The sequence below is a fragment of the Haliaeetus albicilla genome, chromosome 7 (genome assembly GCF_947461875.1).
Source record: "Haliaeetus albicilla chromosome 7, bHalAlb1.1, whole genome shotgun sequence".
In the NCBI taxonomy this organism is placed as follows: Eukaryota; Metazoa; Chordata; class Aves; order Accipitriformes; family Accipitridae; genus Haliaeetus; species Haliaeetus albicilla.
In genome coordinates, this window is record NC_091489.1 from 46,248,197 (window position 1) to 46,266,901 (window position 18,705).

An 18,705-nucleotide genomic window follows, 5' to 3' on the forward strand; every position below is an offset into this window, starting at 1 on the left:
TGCAGCACCAGAAATTCCCTTTAGAGAAAACAGCACTGGGGCTGGCTTGTTTTGGTGATGCTGTCATTTCCGAGCTGCAGATACATGCCTCTACAGCACTGTTTAAGGCAAATTTAGGTCTTAACAGAGGTACTTCACGGGGTTTCAATTTTGGGGAATTTTCCTTTGCCATGTGAAGTTGAGCCGTCCTCCCCAAGGTGGTCTTCATCCCCTGTGCAGTGGCAAGAGAGGAGACTTTGCCACTCCAAAGTCTTCAACCAGAACTGGCTCCTGGGCAGGGGCCTGATTTCTACAAGCTCTGTTGTATGTGCCTTCTCTCTTTAATAAGAACAGGACTTCCAGATCTGTGGACTGTCAGAGAATAGCCCTTCTGCGCAGTTGTGTTTTACATCTCGGAGCAATGAGCTGGCAAACACCTCTGCTCCATCTGTTTTTCTTCACTGATGGATTCTTTAAAGTCAGATTGTGGTCCCACAGGGACACACTCAACTAATCCTCTGCTTTTAAGATTTTATTTGTGCAATAAATGGATGACAAGGTGGTTTGCAAGTACATAACACAATAAATGGGTTTATAAATGCAACTTTTCTGCAGAGCACTATAGAATAAAATACAATATCACTACAGCATTTAACACTGATCTCTGGTTCATTCATATTTCAAACAGTAATGTGCCCATTTTCTCAACTGGGAAGCCTCTTAGGTTTTTAATACATTTTTATAAATTAACCGGGCACAGATTTAATAATAACTTGCATTTGTATAGCTTTTTTCATCTCCGAGGCTCTTAGATTGCTCTGCAGCCTTAACGGTGTAATGCAGAAATTACGTGCCGAAGGATCCATTTGCTCTCTGCCGAAATGCGGCAGTAGTTTGGATTGCTCGGCAACGCTCCTGGATGCAAATGACATCAAGGGAGGAAGCTTGAATCCAGCGCTCACGGCAGAAGGAGAACTTGGAGGGGAAGAATGCTGCTTGCTTTATGGGTGCCCAGAGCAAAGTCCTCTGACGAAGAGGTCACAGGGATGTTTAGGAAATCTGTGTGAGAAGCAAGATGGTTACTGAGCCTGGAAACCAGGATGCTGAAAAACAAAGAAGGAAATGCTCCTTCCCACACTTCTTCTAACTTTGGGGATGCATTGTTGCTAGACACGGTGAAGCCAAGGACTTGGAAAGACTTGGGAGATTGGGCTTTTCTGTCCATAATATGCTGCTTTAGCAATATATCCAACAGCAGACAACTTTATCTGACAGGACAGGAAATTTCTAAGCAGGAGCATAAGGCTTCTCAAAGTGTTCAAGTGATCAAAACCTCTTGGATTTGGTGATGTAGGATCTTCTCATACCACCCTTGCTGGCCAACTTAGAAACAAAGCGGCAGGTGTTGAGCTTCTTTCCTTGGAGACTTTCATACTCTTTCAAGAGCTCCCACCCCAGTTCTTTGCTTCTGAGATCCCCAGGTGAGATGGGACTTTTCCAGCCCTCTGTCTTTCCCAGTCACCATGGTTTGGTGTTGCTGATGCTAGGATATCTGGCATGGAGGTTGCCCATTCCCCATCCTGGAAAGAAAAAGTTTAGAATGAAGCTCATGCGTATAACATGCAACTGGAAAAAAATATTTACAGATAACAAATTGCCATCTCTGTAGAAAGAAAACATGAGAAAATGGGAACGTGATATTTATGTTAATACAAAGTTTTTAAAATTTAATTTAAGAGACCAGCTGTTTCTGCTTCTCTTACAAGAGTTTAATTGGTATATAATAGCATAGTTGATTAAATACAAATCAATAGTTTAAAACAGCTAATTGATATTTAATATGTATGGGAAAATATAACTTAGTTGTAATATAATTAACTCAATATTAAATAAGCAATGGAATTGCAATTATGCCTTTACAATGATTATAAAGTTTATCGTTCTTTAATAAACTTGCAATTAGACAGGATGAGCTGAAAAATTATTAAACAGGTATTATTGGGCTATTAAACATTTATTTTCATTCCTGGTGGAATACAGCTACACAATAGTACACATTATGATTGTGTTAATAAACCTTTATTACTGCTTTGCCGCTTTAGCCTTTACTGCACTGGTTGATCAGAAACTTGGTTCCCTCCCTGAGCTGCGAGTGGAGGAATTGCCTTGAAATGGAGTAAGGAAAACACAAATGATGGCAGAAATGAGGAGAAAGCAGGAGGATTCCATAGTCTAGGCCAGCAAAGAGAAATCTTCCTTTCAAAGCAAACTTGCCCACACTGTGCATAAACATTCCTTTCTAGAAGACCCTGAACTCTTGCTTCTTTTAATTGGCTTTTGCTTTGTTGTCGCTGGCTGCCATTAACGCTGGGAGTGTGTGGTTTGAACTTGCTTATGCTTTGTCTGATGAGTGGTTCTTCTGCAAGTTTTGAGGTGAATTAATGCAGATACTTTTAAGTGAGTCAAAACATGCTTCTGCCATGTATTTTCCAAACAAGACACTTAAGTTCACATTTCTCCAAAGCACCTGGGATGATAAACTTCAACTGTAGCTAGTTTTGCTCTGCTGGGAAAAATCAATTGCCATTGCAAGGAAATGGATGGGATTTGTTTTGGGGGTGGGGGATACCCATGGGTTAAAAAGTTCTGGTTTCGGTGGTGTCTCAGCAGCCCCCCTAAAGCCGAAACATTTAAAATGGTGGGTGTCTGCTTAACTATTTTAGCTTTAGGTAGCCACTAAAAGCCATGAAGTGGTGAGACATCCTTAGGCATCAGAGTCATCTTGAAGTATTTTACCTTTTAAAGGCACTCTCAAGTATTTAAAGGTGCCTTTAGCTATAAAGATTTTTGCATGTTCTCACAAATTTACGGTATGAATTACTATAATGCAGTGCTCTTGTATAGCTCTTTTCATCATGGGATATCAAAGTGTTTTATAAGCATTAATTATAGCACCCCTCAGGGAGGCAAATGGAAGATAGACACCCTTACTGGCACATGCCGATCCAGGCTCCAGACAGGTAGTAACCCAGATTTCATCTGGATCCAGCCTATGTGGCTCGGCACGAGCCCTGACGATCCCTCCCTCCCTCTAAGGGCTAAGTTGTGACTGGGACCTCTTGGGTAGCACAGCCATTGCCTTGGATTGTAGCCCCTTGCCACAGTCTTTAAAGCACGACCTCCTTCTTGGGAGCGTTTTGCTCCCTGCAACTGGAAGATGAGAGCTGGATGTCTCGGTTGTGGGATATGCATCCCCCAAGTAGGCTGCAGCTATTTCTGCCTCCATCGCTGCTTTGATCCAGGATGCTTTTGATGATGTTCGTGGTTGTGGTCTGTGGAGAGCACAGCAGCCCCTGTCACGCAAGGTCTGTGTGTTCGGGGGAAAAACCCAGCCAGCATCCACAAACAGGCCCATGTGTGCGTGCCGGGATGTACGATGCGTGTCTGAATTGGTAAGATAGGAACGCTGGCTCGCTCAACCCCGCTGTGGGCTGCGCTGCCTTGTGTGATGCTAATCTAATTGTGTGTTTTAATTACGCTTTGATACCTTGGTGCTCGTTGAAGGCTCAATAGGAATCGATGCAGTTTTGCTTTCCTATCAATAAAGATGTAAATGCCTCTTGCTTGCTTTGCAGGCTCTGTTGTAAATGGCCCCAGAGGCTTGGGAGGCTATCGGCAGGCTCGCAGCCATCCAGCCACATGCCGTGTGTCTGTTTTCACAGGCGTCGTGGAAACCCCACTCAAAGTTCAGCAAGGTCTTATTGATTCTAGTTATCAGACGGTTATCTAAGGGAGGCAAGCTGTGTGGAACGTCCTTCAGCTAAAACCAGCAGACCCTAACAGCAGTCAGGAGTGTTAGAGGCATCTAATGCTCTGCAAGTTGACACCTTTCTTAGTGTATTTGCAGTTTTTGTATAGGCTGTGCAGAGATGGTAGATCGCGTCCCTTCTGTGCTGCAAAGCAAGAGGGCTGGTTTCCACCTTTGCATCTGAGATGGGAGTTGGTTGCTCTTTACCTCTTCCTGTTAATTAGGACTCTGATTCAAGAAACAGGCAAGGATGTGGGTAGTTGATTCATCTGCCCTGATTTGTCTAATCTTCAGACAACTACATCCGAGTTAGTCACCACCGTTTATGGCCAATGAGAGAGTTACAAGGACCCCCAAAGTCATCCTGGGTAGGTGAAGTGAATCACTTTCTGGAGATGCCTCTTTCTCTCCAGGGCAATACCTTAGGTGGCAGTGTGGATTTAGAGGGGGGGCAATTAAATTTCAGCTTACTCTAGGCATCTCAAGGGACTTAGTTTTGTCAGAGCATTGACTTCAGTGGGATTACACATGTGATTTATTTTGATTAGATGCTTATGTCCTCCCTGATGGGAGCCTTAGGATCAGGAGCTGTTGGTCCTCAGTCTCTTGCAAGGTGGAACCGTGTTTAATGTTAGAGAAAGTGTTTTAACTAGTCTTGCTTGTACCCTGGGTGTCCCAGGGTCAAAAGAAGTCTCTTTTTTCTGGGTTTAGGCTCTGTTTCTACCTCCTACTGTGCCCAAGAGGGGGATGCTAACCACTCTGCTGGGATGCAATGGCAGCTAGCAGTATTAGGGAGGGATACTGTATATTTGGGTATACACCCGTATAAATCTGGGTGTCTTCCCTCGACATCACGCTGCAGTGAGCAACTTTCTTCTTCCTCTGGACACAGTCCAGATCCGCACCTCAAACCCAAGTTTGCATCATGGTGTTAAAAGCCAAGGCTGCCAGGCAGCGCTCGCTCTGCTCTAAAGCTGTCGCTGTGCTCTCAACCCTCCCGTTCCACTGCCTTCTCCTCCTGCATGCGGCACAACTTTATGACAATCCCGAGCACCCCTTCCTCAGCAGAGGGAGGGCTCTAAAGAGTCCACAGCCACATTAAGTAAACATCAAAGGGGCTTTGATCAGCAGGGCTCTGCAGAGCACAGAAGCCCCCGAGGAGCTCTGCAGGTCCGCAGGCAGCATCGGGGACGTGGTACCTTAATTTTCTCCACTGTGACACAGGAGAATTTGTTTGAAGAACTAGAGCTTTTTGCCATTCTGAGATGCGCACGGGGAGAGCAGGCATGCATGCAGCCTACTTCTGGAAAAACCCGTGCTCAGATCTCTCTCTGTTTGTTACCAGTAGCCAGAAAGCCCCATTAAGAAATCAAGGCATCAAAGGCAAGCGCCTCCTCAGACTCTGGCACTTTGCTGCTTGTAGGGTCACTTGCTTGCTTCTAAAGAGCAAGGTGCCTCAAGCCAGGCTTATCTTCCCTTCTGAGGGCCGTTTCCCATTTTACTTTGCTGCCCGCTAAGGGAGAAAGGGATTAAAGAGTCCACATTGCTGCAGTGCGCTGATGTGGAGGAAGATACAGCTTGTTCCCTCTGCTTGGTATAGAGGAGCGCTTAAGAAATGGGCAAGGGAGGGCATGGTGACCCTCCTGTCTCTAGATATATGTGGCTAAGTGAAGCAGCAGCTGGAAGCAGTTGGTTTGGGACCCCCAGCAAAGCTCAGCTCTGAGGCTGACCAAAGACTTCAGTTATGCGCCTGCCTCACTGGTGCTTTACCTGAACAGTGTAACTGGCAGGATTTGCTCCCTGCAGCATCCCTGTGTGCTTGCTCTTGTCCCCAGCCTAGTCTTCTAATGTCGCTCTCTCTTCTCTTGCAGAACTGGGGCTCCCAGGAAGAGGATGCTGCCTAGTACTGGGGTTCATGTACAAGGAGAAGTACCGCAGGATGACTGAAGGTGAGCAGTTCCCTCGCCTTCTATTCTTCCTTCCTCTTTAGCAATCTCATTGCAAGGGTTGTAGATGTGCTGCTGCTAGGAATGTGCTAGGTTCTTGTTCACACCAAGGAGAAAATCCTGCTTCCCCTTTGATCTCTGAAACATCTTAGTGGGCATGGATGTAGGAAACCCCCCGCATGAAGCTGCAAGAGAAGGGCAGGAGCTTTTTAGTTCCATACATCCAAAATCCACTGTCTTTTCCTATCGAAAGGATTTGTCACATGGGAAGCTCTTCCAGCAATTGCTGCATCTAGTCTTTTTATTCCAGTTGGGTGGTAGTGCCTCATCGTGACACCTTCAGAGTACCAGTTTTCAGTGCCTTTGCACCTCTCAGAGGCACCGTTCCATTGCTTGTCAAAGCCCTGCACTCTGGCAGAGATCTCGCTAAAATTTCCCTATTTTATATTCTAGTCATCCCCTGAGTACTTTATGAGCATTGATTAATCCATAGAAATATCATAAATAATTATGAAGCATAATAACTAAAAAAAAAAAAAACCCTATTTACGCTCGGAAGAATTGGCATCCTTGCTTCTAGTAGCTTCGTTGCTTGGCATCTTTTTCTGGAGCAAGCCCTGGTGCAGCACCATCTCTGATTAATGCTGGATCAGAGAAGGATTAAGGGTCCCAGAGCACTGCGAGATGGGAGGGTCTTGAGGGTGTGTCAAGGAGAGTTTGGCTGCTGTGAGGTTACCCTGGGGACTGCAAGCTTGATCCAAACATGGATTTAATCCTTTCTTGGGGCTTTGATTGGAAATGATTTGGACAAAGGGTGTGATCGCTTGCCCCGCTGCGCTTCCTTTTGTTTGCGTGGGATGGTGTATTGCCAGCAGTTAGTTACGGGGGTGTCTACTCTTGCAGGAAGCCTTGTCTTCACAAGAGTAAAAGGTGCATTAGCTTTCGTGGGGTAAAACTCTTGTGGAGGCAAGTTTATGGCTCAAAAAAATAGAAGATCAAAGGTTCCTTCAGTTTCCCAAGAGCCCTGATACTGAGCTGATAACATGGGGAAAATACTTCACAAGACTTCACCTTGTGCTTGTTAATTGCCACATACTTTTTAAACACTGATTAGAGTATGTTTTTAATGGGAAAGGGGCTGCCCCTTGGGAGAATGGATGGCAGAGTCTCATCCGAGTGCTGTGAGAAGGTGCAGTCTCTCTCTCAATACCTTCCTGTCCCTCAAGCCTTTTGGAGAGGCTGCCTGTGGCTGTGCTCAGATGGGCAGGAGCACCGTTGGGATGCTCACAGGGTGTCTGAGAGCTGCCAGGACCGTGGGTGCACCTAGGCGTCCCACCGATCCTTTGGGATGGTTCACAGAAGCTCTGGTCCCCCGGTGGATTCAAAGCCTGCATCCGCCTACGAAGTGAGCCCCCGTTTCAGGCTGAACATGGCTTTGTGTGGCGAGAACAAAGAAACATGAAAGGCCAAAAGTAAAGCCTTTGTGTGGGAAAGGGAACAAAGTGTGCCTGCCTGATGCTGTGCAGTGAGTTTCTGGACCCCGCAGGCTGCAGGACCATTATGTTTAAAGGTACGATCTGCCAAAAACAAAGTCAGGGGATTTCCATGGCTACAAAGACCGCCTAGGACTTGTGTTTTCACTAGAGGCAGTTCTGGATGACAATTGCAGGCCTCCAACCTCCCGGGTTTTTGGTGGATTTCAGTGCAGATCCACGCTTTATGGTGTGTGAGCCAAGGGGGCGTTCAGATGTCTGGTCATCTACAGAGGTACAGCAAAGGTATTTCCTGCCCAGAGTACCTGAGCCAGACTCTTTGGACCAGTCACCTTGCAGGGATAAGGAGAGAGACAGCTTCCCTTTTTATATTTTTGCCAAGTGAGAGCTTTTCCTCTTTTTATTGCGTGATGGTGCTAATGAATAGCCCTATTAATAATTACAGGGTAGCTGAAGGAACTGAAAGCAGAGGTAGGCAGTGGGGCAATGGGATAATTATGAGGTGTGGGGTCTCCATCGTAGTGGAAATGGGTAATTACAGGGATCATTAGAACCTCGCTGTCACTTAACGGAGACATCTACAAAATGCGCTCGTAGGTAGAGAAGCACAAGACTTAGATGGAGGCCTTGCCAGTGTGGAGGAATCACTTCTTGGTGGGAAAGCGTTTCTCTTGGCTATCCCCGTGGAGAAGATCCAGGCTGGGCACTTGCAGACCAATGTGGCAACCTCTCCCAGCAGGGTAAAATAAATGTTGTGGCTTATAGATGCTCTGTGGCTGTGCCCAGCAAGGGTCTTTGGTAACATCATGTTGTTTGTTTACCAGCTGGCAGGTGATGGATGTCCATTAACACAACCGATTGCAGATGCAGGCTCTTCTCACTGAGCAGTCCTCCAGGGCGAGAAGCCAAAATAAGTGTCCAAGAACTTGCCTCTGTCAGTGTTAGTTAACACATACCAGTTCCTCATATCAACCTGTGTCACGAAAAAACAGGTCTGGGTGAGGTGTTGGTGTCCCTCCCAGCTGTAAGGCAACAGAGCAGCCTGGGCTGCTGCTGGTGCTGCTGGTGATGTGCAAGGCAAAAATGATTTGGGCACTCTCCTTGCAGCTGGCATTGCTGTGCTGCGTCGGGAACGCTTGCCTCTCGCTTTATTGCTGCTGGAAAGCCCCCAACAGGAAAGGTGCTGGATTTGGGCACAATTTGGGGGGGGGGGGGGGGGGGGGGGCTGGGGAGTGAGAAGGCACTGCTCCAGCATAGCTGCTATATGCTTATCCCTTTGCTGTGATTGACGATTGCCTTGTCTGCGTGCTGGGTTTGCTGTTTGGTGTGTGGCTGTGAGTTGTAGGGTGAAATTAAGCTGGTGACAGTTGTAGACGGAGGGAGAGAGAGGTAGAGCTGTCTGTAATGACGGCCTTGCAATAAAGATGCTTTAGAGTTAATCCCCCACCATCTGTCTTCGTTCTGCTAATAACCCACTCAATCAGATGCTGCCGACTGTTTGTTAACATTCAGAAACAGATACATAATCAGGAGGAGCATGCTGTTTGCTCACGAGGGGCTGGATTCCTCTTCAGGAACAACTCTCCCCTGGCCACAGTGGTCGTTCAGCAGGAGCCGCGGCTCGTGGACTGAATGTCCCAAGGCATATGCCATGCAACAGAGGTGATGCTTAGGCTGGCGGTGAGCTGAGTTACCCTGCTTTCCCCAGGGCTTGTGTTGCCCTGATTTGAGGTGATTTTGGAGTAGGAAGATGGTATCTATGAGGTGGTCACCTTAGTCCCCCAAGAACAAGGATCTTGAACTAACCTGAAAACTGGGGCTTGTTTTTCTATTCACTCTTCCCGTTCACGTTCAGTACTCTTCCCTTCCCAAGGGAAGGCAAGAGGTGTGCTGTAAAATCTCACCCTGCTCGCCTGTCGTGCTTGGTCCCTGCCTCTCCATAGCTGCAGGTCCCCAGCTGGACTTCCTCTGCTCTCCTCTGCAGTGGTCAAAGGCAGGTATACAGATGTCAATCCTGCTATTTTTCTTCTTCTCTCCTGCCTTTGACTTCTTGCCAGATATAACTCGAGTCATTAGCAAGTGTCACTGCAGCAATTATGGCACTTTTTGGCTGCCATTCATAAAGCTACTAACGGGAACAATTACGCGCTGAGAGGTGTCAGCCTTCTCCTTCACCACCTGTTCCCACCAGCCGTCGGCTGCTGGAAGGTGCCTACAACCATCTCCTCGCATCTCCAGGGTAGCGGGGCAGGGCAGCTCCCTTCCTTCCTCTCACCTCCCTTTCCAGGCACTTCGCTGGCTCTCGTGTCCTCACACCCAGTGGGCAGGTGGCATCTCTGCAGAGTGGACCCAGCGCTTGGCTTTGTCGCTGCGTGGAGGGGAAGGGTGGGCTTCATCCTCGTGTCCAGGGTGGTGAAAGCAGGCATGGATGGGAAAAGGGACAGAAGAAGGAGCCGTTGCATCCTCCTCCTCCTGGACCAGCTAAGGGTTATAAGCTTGGCTTATAGCCCTGCTTTCTGCTTTGCTCGCATCCACATCACCGGTTAGGGACAGGCACGAGGCTAAAATCTGTACCTTAATCTGCAGGCAGTCTCCTTGGTATCGGCCGCTCTAGATGCAAACACTGGCTGGTGTGCCAGGAGAGGGGCTTGTGCCAGAGTTATCTCTGGCAGCAGCCGCCCTCCGTTTGGGCTGGAAGCAGAACCCAGTCTCTGTAGTTTTCTGCATTCAAGGTGTCTCCGTTCACTATACAAAGCACAGCAATACCAGCAGCCATTACCGCAGAGCTGCAGCTCCACATAGCAACGAGTGCTGCTCTGTGTTTAATTGGAAGAGGGTGGTGCTTAGCAAATCGTATTTGCTGGGTAATGACTGTAGAAATCTGTTCAGTTTTCTGTCTGAATCCAAGGTGGAAGATTTTTCTCTAAAGGCTGTGTGGGGCTGTTGGTCAGCATAAGACAACCCTTGAGTTTTGGGAGTGTAGATGATGAGAACGTGAAAGTTTTGCAGTCTGAGCTGCAAATCTCACCTTGACTCTTTTGTTCAGAAGGTTTGGGATCTTATTTAAAGGCACTGGGACTAACGCAAAGCTCTGATGTCTCTTGTTGGAGGAAGATGAAGATCCCGAAAGGGTGAGATTCATCCACATACCTCCAACGTGGGACACAGGTCAGGGTTGGTCCAGAGAGGCAGTGACGCTGCTGGCCTGAACTGAAGGAGAGCCACCAGCCTGCTCTCCTTGTGATGGCTCGTGCATCCATGCAGCTCTCACAGGCTGCAACTAGTAGGGATGATTTGGATCGGCCCCTGCCTGCCTGGCAGAACTGGGCAGCTGCCTGTTTCTGGCTTGTGTTATCAGCTGTGGCTTTGTGCTCGTGAACTGCGAGCAGTGTAGCTCCGGATGGGGTTTTTTTGTCTTCAACTTGAGCGTATCTCTAGTCTGCAGATAGGTTTTGGTTCTGCTAGATGTGGGGAAGAGAATTGTGTATGCATATGAAAGCTGTTTTTATGGCTTATAATTATCTCGTACCCATCCTTAGAATAATTATAGCTCCTCCATTATTAATAATTGGAATTCCAGTCCTTGTCATAGATCACAAAATGGAAAGGAAGCTCAACCCAGGGTTTGCATAATGTACCTTGGTCTAAATTGAATAACTGGTAAAATGGTGAAAATCGTTAGTTTTTCCCCCATTCCTTGGTGCTGGAATTAGTGAGATATTAGTGCAATTAGCCAGTGCTTCCATTTGAGGCTGCAATCATTTGGTTTGTAATTTAGAATAAATGTAAAAGCCCACTTGTGCTTCTGAACGGATTATTTGTCCTGTTTAAAAGTATCTAATGGGGTGGCTGTCATCTAAGCAAGATACATTTGACCCATTTCAATTTGTTTCCCTTTTAATCTGCTATCTGTTTTCCTGGATCTTTTTTTAATAAAAACATAAAGAAGAAGTGGGTGAGAGAGACCAAAGAGGGATTGAATAGAAGCGTTATAGATCTGGAGTTTATCATAAGCCAAAGTAACTTGAAATCAAGGCTGTTAAACTGCAGAAAGCAATAAAAAGAAACCACTATTTGGAGATCATTTAAAGGGCCGAGTGACTTGTCGATGAAAGGTTGCTCTATTCGACTGCTTCTTAATAGCTTCTCAAAGGGAATCTGCAGCTCTTGCAAGAACGAAGGCTGCGGGTGCTTTTGCAGCTGCTTTCTGCTGCAGGAGGGAGCATTTAGGTTAGCGTGGTGCTGGGGTGCTGTGGCAGCAATGCCAAGATGGGTAAAATCCAATACCAAGAAGGACAGAGAGCAGAGGAGGAAAGGAAATGGATTTAAACCCAAAACTGAGTTTAAGCTTTAAAACGTGTCCTAAATATCGAAGCCCTGGATATTCTGGTAGGCACGGAAGCTGGATGCATTGCTCTTCTTTGGGCTGTAGATAGATGTGTGCCCAGTTCAGTCCCACCCTGCTTCAGCCATCCCACCGTGCCCTCCTGCTCCTTCAGTGGAGAACAGAGGGACTCTGTGCCTTTCCCTCCGAAGGCTGAGCATCCTTTCTACAGCACCCTGATTCAAGGCTCTTCTCTCTGTCAGGCCCTGTCTTACCGCCTGGAGAGAAACCAGCTGGGACTCTGGATGGTGTCCCTGCTGTTTTGGGAAAAATGGCTTGTTCAGAGAAGCTGGCTGTGTCTCTTCTCCAAATGTCTCTCTGCTTGAACGCCCCTTCTGCTGCCTGCTGTAGTTCAAAGTGGGTTCAGTGAATGCTTCCTGCCAGGAAAACGTCCTATTAGAGTGTGGCACTGAGACGCAGTGACGTATTCATGCCACCCGTTAGCAGCCCAGCAAGGCAGTTGCTGCTTCAGAATTGCTTGGATTTATGGGGACGCTTAATCTGGATCTTGCAAGTGACTTTTACATCAGCAGCAGCACAGGCAGAGCGTGAATCTTCCTCAGTCTCAAGGATAAATCAGAGCCAGCCCCTCTTTTCCCTGTAAAAAGTGACCTTTTTCCTCTACCAGATGCCCACAGCCTCTGTGTTGCTGGAGAAGCTCAAACTCCACTCAGTTCTCTGGCCCAGTAGTGGAAAGTGTCTGTTCTTTGGGACCAGACCTGTAACATGTTACTTGCTTTAGTTCAAGCAGCATTGGCTCTGCTCAGCTTGCTTTAGCAGTGGATCTCAACAGCCCATAAGCAACTTGAGCATCTTCTTGAGCGTCCCAGCATCTTCTTACAGTTTGCCCTCTGAGGCTTTGCATCAGTCTGCAACCTGGGCATGGGATTTCTGCAAAGCTTTACTCAAAGCTACAGGATCCCTGGCACAAAATCAACTGGGATCCAGTGTAGCGGTGGGTCCGTTATTAGCCGATCACCAAAGCTCCCCACGGGATGCTGTGCGAACTTCACATTGCTAACTCTGCTGTCATTGCCAATAAAGGTGCTGTCTCCTCCAGGGCTTGGCAGCTCTGTGATAGGGAAGCTCGCCTTACCCCAAGCGTTGTCATTCGTGTCTACTCGTGAAGACACAATCACAATTGATTAGGGAAGGCATCTCCTGTATAAGCTGCATTGAGCCTTTTGTTCTTTATCTGACAAAGGCATTTGAGAAGGAAGACGCGACTGGATGGAGCAAGCTCCGGAGAAGTTGTTAAAGATGCATTATCAGCAGTGCCCTCATTGATATTTCTGTGATGCTTTGTGCATGTCTGTTAGCTAAACAAGGCAGGGATGTAAGTGAAACCTGAGGAAAAAACAGCATACAAGCTGTCTTTTTGTCTAGTGTCAAGAAGAGACTTTGCCAGGGTTGGGTCAGCTAGAAAACTGGGTAAAATGCAGAACCTCACTGGAGAGGCGTATGCTGCTGTGAGCCAGGTCCTCACTGGTGAGTCAAGCACACTTACAAGGATGCTGCTGAGGGAGGGATCCTGTGTGCTCTGCCATTCAGGCAGGATAGGAAACTCTTCCCCAGCTTACTGCCATGCTCTGCTCTTTTGGAGATGGGGAGCAGGGTTTCATCCTTTAATGTTCCAGTTGTCTACAGCGGTGGCAGTGTGGCTGAGCACCTCTGCCTGTCATAAATCTGACGCAAAGCTTGCAAGTTTTATGGTAACGGTGGTGTTGTAGCAGTTAATGGTCTAAGGGTGTAATTTTATGTATTGATCTGAGTAGCAGTCCCCTGTGGAAAGCTATTGTTGTGTGGTCTTAAACAAATGAATACAATACTTTCTCGCTCCCCAAGTACTGGCGTGAGATAATTCAGGAGCTGCTTCTCTTGCTGTTCAGCCTGCAGGTGTGTATGGCAGAACCTGGGATCACATGGAATCTGTGTACTATCTATCCTTTTGCAGGGACCGGAGGGCCTGCTAAAGACACTTCAGGAATCTTAGGCATTAATAAACATGGATCAGTATTGAGGGTGGGATTTAGAATATCCTGGCTACTTGAATTCCGTTGCCCTTGCATGCCCCTTGAAGTCCATAATGGCATTTGAAATGGGATGCGCACCTAAGGAACACAGCAAGCTCTTGGGAAAAACTTGTCCTGTAAAATGCACCTGGAAAAGGGCAGAGATAAGGTTACATAGTTCACCTTATGCTGGCTGGCCCTCTTTTGGTGTTGCTGTCTCTGCTGGGTTCGGCCTGGTTTATTTTTCAAGTGTATCAGGAGGTAGGGGGAGCATGAATTAAAGGAGATGCAAGGCTTCTCTCTGAAGATGGTGACTTTGGTTTTCTCATCTCTGCGCTGCCTCCAGGCTACCCTCAGAGTTTACCTTCGAGCTTGTGTACCTGTTGATAATTTTCCCCTCTCTGCAGAGCTGTTGCTGCAGCCCGGGGGTCTGTTATTTAGCTTTCCTCCCTCTGTGTCCATGGGGACCCTGCCAGAGAGGTTGCTGGCAGGCAGTATTTCATTAGCAATACAGGTCACACTGTTGACACGGTGTCCACCAGACCCGAACCTGGACATGCAGGTCTGGCTCTGCCATTAAGTCAGGTTCTGATGATGCCATAAATCCTCCTGGCATGGACAGGATGGCATGATTGTGTGGAAGCTTCTAGCTTCTCAAAGTATCTGGAAGTCATTGCTTCCAAGAAAATGATCCGGACCTTGATTCAGGAAGGGGGCAGGAGGGTGACGGTATATCCCTACCCAAGGCTGGAGAAAGGAGGAGCATCTCTTCTGCCTTTTTTGGGGGGAGTCGTGGGACACAGGCATTGCAATGCAGTGCTATTTTCTACGAAGCACTGCAGGCTTACCCACTGCTGCAAGGAAACATAGGGTTCATTTATGGCTGGTCTGGATCTCTAACCTCCCTCTCCTGGAGGCAGACACGCATGCATGCTTTCTGCAGGGACGGCCAGGGTTGAAGCTTCACAGACTGGACCAGTGAAGCAGTAGTACCAAGTTACTGTCGCTTAGAACATCAATTAAAGCTGCTGCAGCCTTTTAAGTCCCACGCCGAGACACACATTCTATATTGATAAACAGCCAGGCTTGCCATTAAAATGGCTCTCAAGCCAGCAGAAGTAAATCTACTGTGCAGTTGTGAGCAGAAACTTGCTGTGGCCATGGCTAGAGTACTTCCCTCTAAAGCCAAGCTGTGGGGTGGGAGCTGAGTAAGGTGCTTGTGAAGAAACCCTTCTGGTGTTACATGCACGAGAAAGCCTGTGGCTTTAGTATGCCATGAAAAGGCTTAAATAAATAGTTTTGTAGCTCTGTTCCCTACTAGTTTCCCTGTGTGTCATTAGGTCCCATAACGTCATCTCTGCTCTGCAGTCCCAACCTGTAAGGTGAAGCTCCTTTCTTACAGGAGCAGTGCAAGACAGCTGGATTTCACAGCTATAATGACAAATCAAAAGAAATTGTGTGTTTCAGGCCAACAAAATGAACATATTCCCATTTCTCAGTGAAGTGGGACTTTGTTGGATTTGACTGAAAGATGCTGCAAAACACCCAGCAAAGTATTTTGCTTTGTTTGGGCTGGCTTTTTTTTTTTTAACCCTTCTAAAAAATCCATTCTTTCCCTAAGGAAATAGTGAAATATTGTTTTAAAGTATCGAGCTGAATGCTGCAAGTCCCGTTCTTTTTCTTCCCGAGCTATTCGGTGTATCTTGCCAAACCCGGCCATCTGTATTCACTAAATAAAACCGAAGTCCATTAGCAGCCTTCAGGTTGAGGTTGATGAAGACGGAAGGAACAGGTGTGGTCAAAAACCTGAAAGATGGGGGGGGGGGGGGGGGGCGGTGAGTGAAAATCCCCTTGGCCGGGCCGCCAATGCGATGGTTATTTAGTACTCCAGGGCTGCTACTGTGATCCATCCCAAAGCAATGAACTTAAACCACAAACCTTAACAGTTACCTCCAGTGCAGCAGCAATCTCGGGGCCTGTATATACATATCCTTTTATGCCCAGTATTTGCTCCCATAAGTATTTACTTAATCTATAATTGTATTAATGGAGCTAATCTTAAAACACATCCAGAGATATAACTTCAGATGGATTTTCTTTTTTTCCCTTTAACAAAGATGAAGGTTTTATATAGACGGGGGAAAGAGAAGGGAAGTGAAATGTTCAGTGACTAATGATCCTCATCAATATTCATGAGAGACGGTATGCATTTTGAGATTTTAAAATAAAGGAAGGGAGAGAGAGAGAGAAAGGAATTGACTTCTTTAGAAGCTAAATGAAATATTTAGGTTGACCTGGAGATAAGTATGCCAGGTCTTTGTTGCCATCAGCTTAGACCAGCATTCAATCGAGGAGCTTTCAAAGAGAAGCAGGGGGAGCGGAGCTGCTGGAGGAGGTTTCTGGAGATGACGTGGCAGGGAAGTATGGGGGTGTTGACTCATGTGGCAGCAGAAGCCTTCAGCTGAGGACGAAGTCCATGTTGTGCTAGGTGCTGTGCAAATGGGGAGGGAAGCGATCCCCACCCCGGGAACCTGCACCCTAAACCAGCCGAAGTGGGGGTATGGAATAGCAGCAAGGGGGTTGTCCGCAGCCAGCCAGCGGTGAGGTTGGGATCGGGCTCGGGCTGCCCCAGGTGAGTCCTAGTTTGCACTGTCCTCAGAAGAGCTCCTGTCTTCGCCATTCCCTGCTGCAAGGTTGCTCTGTTTGGGAAGGGACGGTCCTAGAGCGGTGGCTCAGAGGACGCAGTGGACATTGATGGAAGCAAGGGTGCTGTAAAACTGGCCCGTGCACAAATGGCTCTATCTACAAATGTCTGTTGATAGTGAGGAAGCTGATTTATTTTTGTGGAAGGTATCTCTTTATCTGTTGTACTGTTCCTACCTGAGTGTTTTAGATCTCTTTATCCATTGTACTGTTCCTACCTGAGTGTTTTACTTCTTTCCTTCCCTTCCTGCCTCTATTTCCCTCCCTGCCCCTGTCTGCTACAGCAGAAAATCTCCCCAAGTGTACCTAACTTGAAGGTGAAATTTTAACCTGCCCCAAATACTTTAAAATAGATGGGGGAACCTTGATCCTTCCACATTTCAGTCTTTTGTTAGTTTGGGTGGGGAGGAGAAGGAAAGCCTCTGCAGAGGAAACACCTGAAATATGTTTTTGTCAGAATGATGTCGCTCTGGAAGCGCTGCAGTGATAGTGGAGGACGGAAAGAATACCAGGATCTTAATAACCAGATTTAATTGCTGAAAGAGCATATCAGGCCTGGAAGAAAGGCTTCCCCCCAGTCTTCTGCTTTACTCCTCTTCTAAATCTTTTTCCTTTCCTCTTCTGCAAGTTGCCCTTGTCTCCCCCTGTTTCCAAGGCTGCTCCTCTTCATTTCCGTGCCATCCCTTCCCTCCTCCGAGTGACAGCTGTCCCACCCCCACCAAGGTCGTTTGCCCTTGAGACCATCTTTGATCTGTGCCCTGATAGAAGGGCTGAGTATCGACTTCGGCTTCGGCTTCATTAAGAGGCAGCCTCATTTGTCAACTTGTTTGTTTCGATAGCTACTTGGGAGACGGCGGGGCCCGCAACCCCTCCTCGCCGAGCCGAGGCATTATTCCAGAATTAACTCCCTTTTCAAGGGTTTGCAGGCAAGGTCGTTGCAGGTGGCCCTGCACAGTCCTCTCCTTCTCATTAATCGATGTCACGGAGGTTTTAAGCAAGGTTAGATCCAGTCGGTTCGTGGTTGGGAGACTTCTGCCGAGGCTCTGGGTGCTGCGAGAAGCTGTGTGCGGGTGCAGTAATCCACGGTGCTTCCAGCTGGAAATGCAGGCTGTCTCACAGAGGTCCTGTCCACGCTAAGGAGCTCGGAGATGGGGTCTCGGATGAGCTCTCCTGGTGAGGTCCTTGCAGGAGGTTCTCTGGGCTGGTTGCGTAAGGATTGCAAGTAATGAAGATTAATTTCTCTTGTCAGTTGTCATCAGGTAACATGTCTGCCAATAATAGCTTCTGGTTTTAATCCAGATGGTCAGATGAGGTTAATCAAATAAGTTACCCAGGCTTTTTATCCCTTCCTGTTGGTGGGTGAGTAATGCATGGAGAGGTGTTTGCTTGTAGTGTTTGACCTCTCCGGGAATCGCCTCCTTGTGCTGCATGTCCCCAGGGCGACTGTCTGGGAGAGCCTCTTGTGGCAGGGCCTGGGACCTTAGCTGGTGGTAGGATACAGAGATGGCCAAGTGACAGATGCACTCCATCTGCTGCTCCTCGGAGTGTTTTGGTGGAAGCAATCTTTTCCTAAAATCATGTGAAACGGCTGAAACTCCAGGCATTGGCGTTCCCAGGGTTGTTTAGGGATTTGGAATGGGTGGGCACAACAGCCTTGGGAGGCAGACAGGTTCATGGCAGCGCGGGAGGACTGTATCTCCCTTTGCTTAGATTCGGACCAAAAGGAAGAAGCTGTGCTGCTGAGGACAGATGGCTGCAGCACAGGGCATTTCCACACCTGTCTGACCTTGTGCAGGAGAAGCGGGTGAAGACAAAAAGCCAAACTTCACTGCACTGGTAGCTGGGGTCCAGTTTCCTGCAGACCTTAAAGCCTCACTGCCCTGGTGGGGAAGGGGCTAGTGACGCTATTTCTTTACTCCTGAGAAATGCAGTAGTGTGTACTGAGCCTTTGATGGCCGGGAGGTGTGGAAGCATCAGCCCAGCCATACAGTACCCACGTTAAGGGAAGCAGCTCAAAAACCAGAGGTGCTGAAGCTGGGTTGTGCTGCAGGGGTTAAAGCTGCTTTTGTTGCTGACTGTCCTGGGTACCTCCGTGCTCCTGACAGCAAGGAGGGAGCTTAGGGAAAGATGTTCCTAGCTGTTGCTACAGGCATTTTGCTTCAGCAGCTCCCAAGGTAATAAGGCATCGGTAATTGCGCAGCTCCACGCGAGCTGTGATGTGACTGGCACCGGAGTGTTGTGTGTGGGGCTGGTCCCTGCAGCCCGGGGAGCGTGGAGCAAAGCCAGGGAGAATACTAACTGTGGTGGCAGGAGCGGCCCAGGGATTAGAAAGCAGGTTGTAAGAGGAGAGACTGGAGGAGGTAAATTTATATAGTCTGGA

The 18,705-nt window shown here is 47.7% G+C and overlaps 1 protein-coding gene across 4 annotated transcripts in view; it reads left to right on the plus strand.

Annotated features, from left to right (window-relative positions):
* Positions 1–18,705, plus strand: part of KIRREL3 (kirre like nephrin family adhesion molecule 3) — a 339,679-nt gene that overhangs the window by 209,846 nt on the left and 111,128 nt on the right. For 3 of the 4 annotated variants that reach the window (XM_069788214.1, XM_069788215.1, XM_069788217.1), the window contains exon 2: positions 5,659–5,736. The exons of the other annotated variant lie outside the window; for it this stretch is intronic. In XM_069788214.1, coding sequence (XP_069644315.1) covers positions 5,659–5,736 — 78 coding nt within the window. The remainder of the gene's footprint in view (positions 1–5,658; positions 5,737–18,705) is intronic. 4 annotated transcript variants of the gene reach the window in all.